The 9,986-nt window shown below is 34.5% G+C and overlaps 1 protein-coding gene across 1 annotated transcript; it reads right to left on the bottom strand.

Moving 5' to 3' along the window:
- Positions 1-410: 410 nt before the first annotated feature.
- Positions 411-8,784, bottom strand: LOC119830818 (mitochondrial uncoupling protein Bmcp). The gene is made up of 8 exons (XM_038353974.1): positions 8,647-8,784; positions 8,440-8,553; positions 7,978-8,125; positions 5,921-6,125; positions 4,127-4,384; positions 3,586-3,675; positions 3,163-3,294; positions 411-2,746 (listed from the first exon to the last, which is right to left on the bottom strand). The coding sequence occupies exons 2-7, from the start codon at positions 8,501-8,503 to the stop codon at positions 3,175-3,177; spliced, it is 885 nt and encodes a 294-aa protein (XP_038209902.1). The 5' UTR covers positions 8,504-8,553; positions 8,647-8,784; the 3' UTR covers positions 411-2,746; positions 3,163-3,174.
- Between the last annotated feature and the right edge of the window lie 1,202 nt (positions 8,785-9,986).

Below are 9,986 nucleotides of genomic sequence, written 5' to 3'. Positions count from 1 at the left end.
TGTATGATGTTTTGGATATCATGTGACTAATATTATAGAATTTATGACAAAATAATAGAATACGACTTTTGTAAAGAGGAAATAAAAATATTTTCTATGATGTATATATAATATATGCAGGATTTTGATCTTTGCCTAGCATTACTTATGTAATAGTTTAAAACATCTTCTTATATTCTTCCTTTACGCATTCTTGTTTTTAATTAATATTTTTTGAAAACCACAAAATCCAACGGTTCTTGATGGAGCCATAAATGATTTCGGCAGGATTTCTCAATGTTAACTTTATGATTTACATTCCATCTCTTTCCATCATTTACAAAATTTTAATAAAAATAAAAACTAACCAGCGACGTCTATTTGCGAAAACGTTCTCGTATTATTATAAAGGGAAAAATAAAACACAATAATATTTCCAATAATATATTATCTACAACATTTGGACTAACATTTGTACCTACTGTGTTTGACACAATATCGATTTATAATCATTGCAAAAATACATCGTACTAGAGGCAAGATTGTACGTAAAATTTTTTTTTTCTAAAAACAAATTAATAATAATTAATTAGAAATTAAAGCAATATATTCTATATAATTAAATTTATTTTAAATAACAACGGATCTGAAATCTTATTTTCACAATATTAGTTTTTTTTTCTGGAAAGAATCGAAGACCCGTCAACATTTATGTCAAATCAATATTAAAAAATACTTAAGTTTCATGTGACCCCTTAATTGTTTTTTCTTCGAATCATTTTAGCGTATAAAACAATGTTACCTGAGAACAAAAAATCCGTACATCCGCCCCTACTACACTCACAAAACTTCTCAGACCAGTAAGTTATCCACTACTATATTACAACAAAATAGTTTGTGCTGACCCTACCTACGTAATAAAAGCGTCAAAAATATAAGGCATTGGCCAGTTATATGGAAGCATAGCCTTCACTTACCAAAATATGTTTCATCTAAAAAGGTATCTTTCTTTGTTGACGTACCTGGATGTCTACTACACTTCGTATTACATCAAACCTACATGACATCTAATTTCTACTATCATTGACATTATTTAAGGGTTAAAATAATCAGACTTGAATGTCATAGTTCTAAATGGTAGATACGAAAAAACATATGTTTTGGCAACTTGCATGAGATTACTAATATTTTCATGTACATACACATGTAATATATAGTTACAATGTTTAATTAGTATGCATTGTTAATAATAAAGACATTAACTACTCCGTAAATGCAACAAATTATATGAAATACAAACCGTTAAAAAGCGAAGACTTTAGAAAGGCACATACATGTATTAAGAAAAAAACATCAGCGATTGGATCTCGAGTCAAGATTCAATAAGTAATTAGATACCTATACTTCTCATTCTCAAGATAAATTCGGCTGTGTAAAAGAGACAGATATAGTTTTCAGATATAGGCGAAAATACAACCATATTTTCTGTTTACGTCAAGAGGTCTATGCTAAATCGTTCGAAAACTTTTGTGAAAACATGTCAAATAAAATCACAAAAACGCCGCATTATTATTATTTGGACAATATAAAAAGCATGTATATTAAAAGCAAATAGTTTCACTCAATATTTTTATAAAAGCGTAGAAGTTAAATACTACAAAACGATTGAACAATATAAAATGCAACTCTACCACTACCATAAACTTATGTTCTATGTACAATAGGATGTGTGCACTATGTGCCTTATTACAATAAAAGCTTGATATGTGTCGGCTAAATGACGCCGCCATATAAATAACTTAAGTAATACGCAATATAAACAAAGCTTTTCTTTAAACACATGATGTTTTCAATAGATTAAATCGGCGATTTTATGTAATCAATAAAAACTTCACCTAAACGGTAAAGTATCGAAATAAACTTGTTATGATGATTTGTAAACTCTATTAAACGCGAGATGTAGCCATATCATAATTTTGGCATTGACTTAAAAAATGTGAATAAAAACGACAAAAACCTATATAAATAACGACCGTATCAAATTGGAAGAGAAATATTACTTTTATGTAGTCGTTATTTTAAGAAGGCATGAATGAAAAAATATATTTCGAAAATAAAAATTAGAAAATTGCCCAAATAATGAAGTCTATTCGGGCGAAGCTAATGAAGAAACCGTGTTTAGAATCCTTCACTCCATTAATCTCAATTGTTTTTCATATAATAAGCAAAATAAGTGTATACATAGTATTGTTAAAAAACATTTTTTTCAAGCCTCAAGGTAGGAATATTTCGTGCTTGTGAAAATAATCTCTCGTTAATATATTGAATGTCAAATAATATTGATATAAAAATGTGTATATAGTTACTTATTATTATAATAGTTACTGATAATCACAAAATAACCTTACATCTAATAGATCACACTTCAAAAACAGAAGAAAACATGTGTTGGTCCTTCGAACCCGATTTGTCTCAGTGAACCGTGGTTATACAATTAAATATTTTTAGTTAGAATAATAATCGTTATAAGTAAGTAAGTAACTCCTTTAACCGTTATAAAATCTCTAAAAAGTGACTTCCTTTCAGAATTTTTCTCAGTAAAGAGAAGGAAATTCACTTTTACCCGATACAAAACTGTTTGCCAGAAAAATACTTAATGTTAAATCGATCATAAAAACACATAAATAAATACTAGTACATTAAATGTATTTTAACGCTTATGAAAAATAAAATTGAACTAAAAACCCGACAGTGGACTCTGTTGCATCTGCAACAAAAACAAATGTTTAAATTAATTTTATACCAGTACTATGCAATTGGCTGTCTATGCAGAGCGATTGTAATTGCCCCCTAATCTTATCTTTCCACGAATTGGGCCAACTCGCACTGGGGAAGTACCACACCCCACGGAAGACCGGCGTGAAATAGTAGCTTGCTGCTGTGATTCGTTCAGTGAGTGGGGGAACCGGAGGCCTATTTCCTTTTCCTCACCGTTCCCAGTCTCAGAATTATATTAAGGAAAGGTTCTTTTATTCCTCTCGCCATTCCTTCCTTGATCCCTGTTTGAAGTCGGCAATCCATTTGTAGATGTGTAAGGTCTGCAATCGACCTTACGCCTCTCAAAATGTTCATGGGCGGTGGTAGCGCTTACCATCAGGCATCCAAGAGTAAACGCTTACTCACCCAACACGACGCTCAGTAGAAGTTCTTGAGCTGTTCGTAAGTGAGGAAGAATATAATGTTCCAGGGCCCCATCCTCAGCCACGTGGGCACGAAGCCCTTGTATAGCGCTAGGAAACCCTCGTTCCGGACCGTCTGAAATAAATAAATGGAAATGTGCATGTATGTATGCATCAGTGTCTGAATCAAATGGATCTAAGGTTGCCATGATGAGGGTGTGTGTAGGAATTTGCTTTGAGGCGAAAAGACCGCCTCTAATATTCTTTTCAGTCCAGTAGATAGATAATAAATGTCATAGGATATTGTATTTTGAAGAATGATGCAACAAATAAATAAATAAGTGGCTTTCATTTTATTTCTGGTCCCAATATTTTATTGAATATTTCAGCATGGTTTAAACAGATTTAAACAGAAATGGCAACTTACTCGTATGAAGCAATCCACCGTTCCTTTGTATATTTTTTGATTACTATTAACTCCTTGATCTTTCACTTTTCTTTGGTTCATTAGGCGAGTCTGAAATGGTAATAAATTATTAAAAAAAAAAAATATACCGCCATCAAATTTAAGGCATATTAATTGAACTAAACTAAGGAAGGAATCTGGTTACTCTGCACTACGCTACTAAACTCGCGTGTTCTACAAAACAAATATGTATTATGCCAATTATGCTTGATTTCGAATAGCATTAGACAAACTTCGGGGAAGTATTGTGAAGACGTCTTATCACGCAGGTAACACAACAAGCGCAATGCGACGGTTAACTTAGATTGATTTTCGAGCTAAAAGGTGTAGAGGTAAAAAAGAATTGAATTATCCTTTTTTTGGTACTTCTGGTTAGTCATAATCATATTGATAGCGATAATTAAAAGCGCGTAATAGCACTACCAAACTCAGTTTGACCGTTGGACGTTTAGTGGACGAAAGGGGACAAAGACAAGGATACAAGAGTGGTCGGCGCACTGACCCGCACGACGTCGAGCGGCGTGCTGGCGACGGCGCTGCCCAGGCTGGCCAGCAGGCTGGAGGCGAGGTGGTTGGCGGGGCGGTCGCCCAGCGCGCCGCAGAAGCGCCGCTTGCACGCGTCGTACACGGGCAGCTCCACGGCGGCGATGAGCGCGGCGCGCTGCGACGTGGGCACCACGCCGCGCCACAGCCCCGCCCACCCCTCCGCGCGCTGGATCGACACGAAGCACCGCACTATGTTGCGCTTCTCCGTGCCCATCTGCCGAGCGCCCGGCCCCAAGGCCATGGGTCATTTTTTTATTTTTATTTATTCATTTATTTATACAAATCCCTTGCCATTACAGAACACGCTCAATGTGACAGCGATACAAAATATTAATTATAAAACATACTTAATTAACTTAAATACTAGATACATTATATTATTATATTTAACTTAACATAAAGCATAAGAATTAACTAATATATATTTTCTTATTATATTTTTTATGTCATAGCGGGCAACTGAGCCGATGGTTCGCCTGTAACGTAATTTACAGCACATCGTGTGAGTAGGTTGCATACATAACACGCAAACATCGCTCGGGCAACAGATTGTAGCGTATTCTATCTCTTTTAGAAATATAAGTTTTTTGATGTGAATTTAATTTTTTTTTTTAATATATACTTGACATAAACTATACAGCAGCAGTGCAAAAAGCAGTAGTGGCTCAGTGGTGAGAACCTCGAACTTCAAAATCGATAAGTCGGGGTTCGAGATCGGGCGAGCATGCAGGAAATAAATTAATTTTTCAATTTATCTGCACATGTGAATAACATCACCACTGCTTAAAAACGGTGAAGAAAAACATCGTGTAGAAACCGGCATGTCCAAGAATCAAAAGTTCGACGACATGTTTCATCTGCCAACCCGCACTTGGCCAGCCTGGTGGATTGCGGCTTGAACTCTCATAGGAGGCCTGTGTCCCAGCAGTGGGAACATATATGGGCTGATGACGATTAACTATACTATCTCCTACAGTCAGCATTATATCATTTTGATAGATATTCAATATCTGGGTGCACGGCAGTGCCCCCACCAGGTCAACAAAACAAAAGACATATTGATTTATCTGATCCGATTAATATCTATATGTCTACATTCAATCATAATATTATGTGATTAACTAATGTCACAAATAGACTATCACTCCATCGATAAGATACATTTTGCAATTATGACATCTATATTATTTAATTGATTGCAGCTCTATCTATGTACATATTAATATCAAAATTTAATAAACGGTAAAACATAACACATTCACATAGATTAGAGACAACGAACATATGTACAGGCTAAATATAAACCTAGGAAACATATACGACTTTTGGATTAAAATCCATTTTTAAGTGTGATGCACGTACGCTCCAAGAAGCAATAAGCCCGTCATTTGTTTATTTATATTACACTAGCTGTCCGCCCCGGCTTCGCCCTTGGTTAATATATAGCTTATAGCACAGGATTCCAGGGTCCATTAGTTCTTAAAATTAGCGCGTTCAAACAAACAAAGTCATCAATTGCTTATAATATTAGTGCAGAAGTGTAGATGTCTCGATAAACAATATAGTATAAACTAGCGCTTATGACCGCGGCTCCGCACGCATTAAATTCGGCGTAGTTTAATAAATGTTATTTCAATCACTTTATCTATTAAAAATAACCCATCAAAATCCGTTGCGTAGTTTTAACGAGGACAGACAGAGAAAACGACTTTGCTTTATACTATGCTGAAGCTAACCAAACCAAACCCACCTGCATCCGAACCTTCAGCACATCGGTGGGGTTGGCGATGGCGCTGGACAGGCCGCCCGCGAGCGCCGCGCACAGCGTGTTGGTGGCGAGGTGCTCGCGCGCGCCGCCGTCCGCGCGCCGCGCCGCGATCGCGCTCTTCAGCGAGTAGTACGTGCCGAACTTTATCGTGCCGTACGTGGCCTGGCGCAGCACCGCTGGCCATATGCTGCGTGCCGGGAGCGCACAGATATGTATAGGAGAGCCCTCTTACACAACGCGAAACACTATACTATGCATGCGTAACTGTGCCATTGTACATTTACAATAATCTTTTTTAAAATACGAATGAACTATTTTTATGTCATAACATTCGTTAAGGTGGTGCCTTTACGAATTAACTGCCCGCTTTTAAGGGGTATAAGATAAGGAAAGGATTGGCTGGAAATATGAAATGGACAGCGAAGTGTGAGTGACAGGACACGGGCCACCAGCTCCCCCACTCACCGAAACATAATAGCATGCTACACTGTATATCAATGCCAGTTAAGAAAACCGGTGTTTGAAGGCAATTTGATTGAATTTCTCCTTCAAAAATATATAGAAGTAAAAACTACATAAAAAAAAGTATAAAATAATATGTTAAATAACCGACATTATGTAATAATGAAAAAAATTCTACAACATTTTGTTTTTAGTTAAGATAAAATAATTCAAGTGAGATAATAATATCGTTCAATATTATTATGCTAATAAGGGCCTTGACTTACACGATGTGTTTTTGTTCGTTATTATGTGACGTAAACTTATTGAGTAAAATAAATTACAAATATTTCAAAATAACAGTATCATAATATTTAGCTGCAAGTACATATGTTTTATTTCAAAAACATAGTTCATTTCCGCAAAAAAACACACACCATAAAAATAAAAAAATAAAAAAACGGAAGAAATAGAAAAAAATTAATGAAACATTTGAATCTCCTTATTTTTTGGGAATGTCGCGGTCAGTTGAAAATTAAATCCAATGTATTATATTTACAGATTTTTATTTGAAATATAGAAGTCTACTAGCTTTTGCCCGCGGCTTCGCACGCAAAAAATGTTCACGCCAAGTTGTGACAATCGTAGTAATCGTAGTTACGTAAGGTTAGTCGAAACTGCAGTCGTTTAATGCTACTTACTGCAGTATTAAAAATGTATGGCAAAATCAATTTATTACATGTTAAGCATCATTGTTTTAAGAGACACATGATTTCCAGACAAAATAAAACTAAATGAGACAATTAAGATTGTAAAATACAATAACAGTGGAATTAAGACAACCCTTATCTTATATGTCTTATTGTTATCAGAGGATTTACACACAGTTGTAAGCTTGTTACTTATTCAACTTTAAGTATACATTTATTCAATATCTTAAAGATTAGAATGTTTTTATGACTAGTTAAAATTTTTGATAGTAACAAAAAAATATTTGTATGATAACAAAATTATGAAAGAGATAAATTGTTTTCCTCTATGAGGTAAAAATTTAAGTACATATTTAATTCTCACATATTATTAACATACAGATATTATACTAATTCTCAACCTTTACTTCAACTATTTGAATGAGTCATTTTTTATCACAGAAACGTTCTATCAGAATTTATCTGAAACATTGCCTGATGCCTATGTTTTTTATTTTCATAGCAGACAACTGAGATGGTGGGCGATCACCACCACTCATGAACATTTGCCGAGGAAGTAGGGGGTAAAGGATAAGGAAAGAATTAATGATGAATAGAAGGGTATAGACTGGGAAGGATGAGGAGAAGGATATGGGCCGTTAGTATAAAACAAATTCAGATATATCACAAATTGCAATGGATACAAATCCCAGGTCTTTTATGGTACTGTGGCAACGCCTCACCTCTTAGGACCCACAATGCACACCCTCAAGCATGTGAAACCAAAATATAAGAAGAAATTTGATTATGCTTGGGTTAAAAACCGGCACCATAATCAATTGGTTTCTATTCTTTAAGTATTCTAATTTAAGAAGTATTTAACTAAATATAAAAATGTATCTTGCTTACCCACAGTACAATGCCTTAATCCCTTCTTGTTTGGAGGTCTTAACAAAACAATCAACCATGCCTGTGTACCGCAACTCCACATGGTGAGTGTCTATCTTCTGCCCTTGTATCTGTAGTCTTGTTTTGGTGGTGTCTATAGGAAATGTGCCTGATAGGAAATGAGCATGACTTTAATACTTATATAAATTGTAGCAACATTGATAAGTAAATTAATTTTAACTATCTACTTTTCAAGTATGAAATATTCTTCTCCATTATCTGCCTGTATGCCTATTAGAATCTCATTTAAAAATTAATTGGTTTAACAAGACTTGAATATGATTTAAATGTAAATAAAAAATTCAGCTCGATCAACGCAGCCGACTGCCGTTGAACATATACGTTAAAATCGTAAAAAGTATGTTTGAAAACTTATCAGTACCTACATACTCTTCATTTTTCCTTATGAAGAATGAAGCTTACCAAATTCTGCGACAATCGACGCAAGGCCGCCATAAACAAACGGTCTCCAGTCCCTTTCTCCCATTACATGTAAACACTGTAGACTTGGATTTTCAACAAATCTAACAAACTAATCTAAAACCGGTGCCAAGTAAACAATTTAGATTTATTAATAACTTTCGCACTCATTAAATATTAAGGGCTGCATGTTATATTATTAACGCTTACATATCATTTCATAAGAAGGGAGATCCAGGGATCGTCTTAATAATGAATATGTATCTAATGGAATTCACATTTCACGAATAATTCATTCAAGAATCATAAACTGCGATAAGTTAACCTCGACTTGCTGTTTCTCATCAACGAAGTGGTGACAGCTGACAATTGACATTTGAAAATTTGTACGATGACTGATGTCAGTGTCATATCCTTGTCATAGCACAGCTTAGAGAGAAGCATAGTCAAAAAAGTAGTATAATATTACGGAGCAAAGTAATTTAACACTGAAAACGTATAGATAATGTAGTTATAATGAAAGCGCACGTCTATGTTAAGCACGAGATGACGATTTGCAATCTCTCATAACACAAATAGTAAATAACTGCCTTTTTACAACGCAACTACATGTTTCACTTTTAATTATATACTTAATAACTTTAAACAAAGGGAAAAAAATATTTATTCGAAGCTTTTATCAAGACCGTACAGTAACCGTACAGTAAACAATATAATAATAATTAGTAACAACAGCATATTTTTCATTTATTTCAGCAACTACTCACACGCTTTATTACACAATGCATAATACTAAATCTGAAAGTACTATTACACGATACCTATCGGTTCTTTCATTGAAGCAGGGAAAGAGGTTAGTTGAAGAAGAAGAAGATGGAAGAAGTTAAAGAATGAGAAATATACATACTATTTTATATTATCGGTCTCTCCTCTTTGTTCCATACTTCGTAGAGTTTCACTTCTATCGTGTGTGATACACACCTTTTTTTTCTTGCCTTGTCTATAACTTTATTCGTATTGTTATCATAAACTGTGACGTCATTTCAAGTTACTCAATGATGTTATGTAGAATTATTTGTCTTGATTAATTCTAAAAATAAATGTCCTGTCGAAGCCATTTTGATCAAAATTCTAAGGCATAAAAATTATTTAAATTGAACACTTCTTTACACATTTTGGTATATTTATCAAACTCTTATCAAAATCAATACATTTATTGCTTTGAGTATTTATTGTGGGTAAATTATATATTTTGTGCTATGTAATTTGACCCATTAGTATAAAAGTTAACACGAAAAGATTGAATTGAATGGAGCGCTGAGTGCTGTAGAGCGCATAATAGGCGCAGCGCGTGAAACCGTGGCGGAGGGACTAAACAGATTTGAATAAATTTTTTATTGTATCGGCATTGTTTAAAACGGAACGTTATCACTTTACATTCCCTATTTTTTTTAAACATAAATGAATCTGTCTAGTAACCTTTCCAAGGATTACCTCCGTGACACGTGGGCTAAACTTTGGGAAAGTAGCGGAATGCTAAAAGGGAAACA

This window comes from Zerene cesonia, chromosome 1, assembly GCF_012273895.1.
Source record: "Zerene cesonia ecotype Mississippi chromosome 1, Zerene_cesonia_1.1, whole genome shotgun sequence".
Lineage (NCBI taxonomy): Eukaryota > Metazoa > Arthropoda > Insecta > Lepidoptera > Pieridae > Zerene > Zerene cesonia.
The sequence above is the reverse complement of the archived record's forward strand: the minus strand, read 5'-3'. Positions and strand labels throughout refer to the sequence as shown.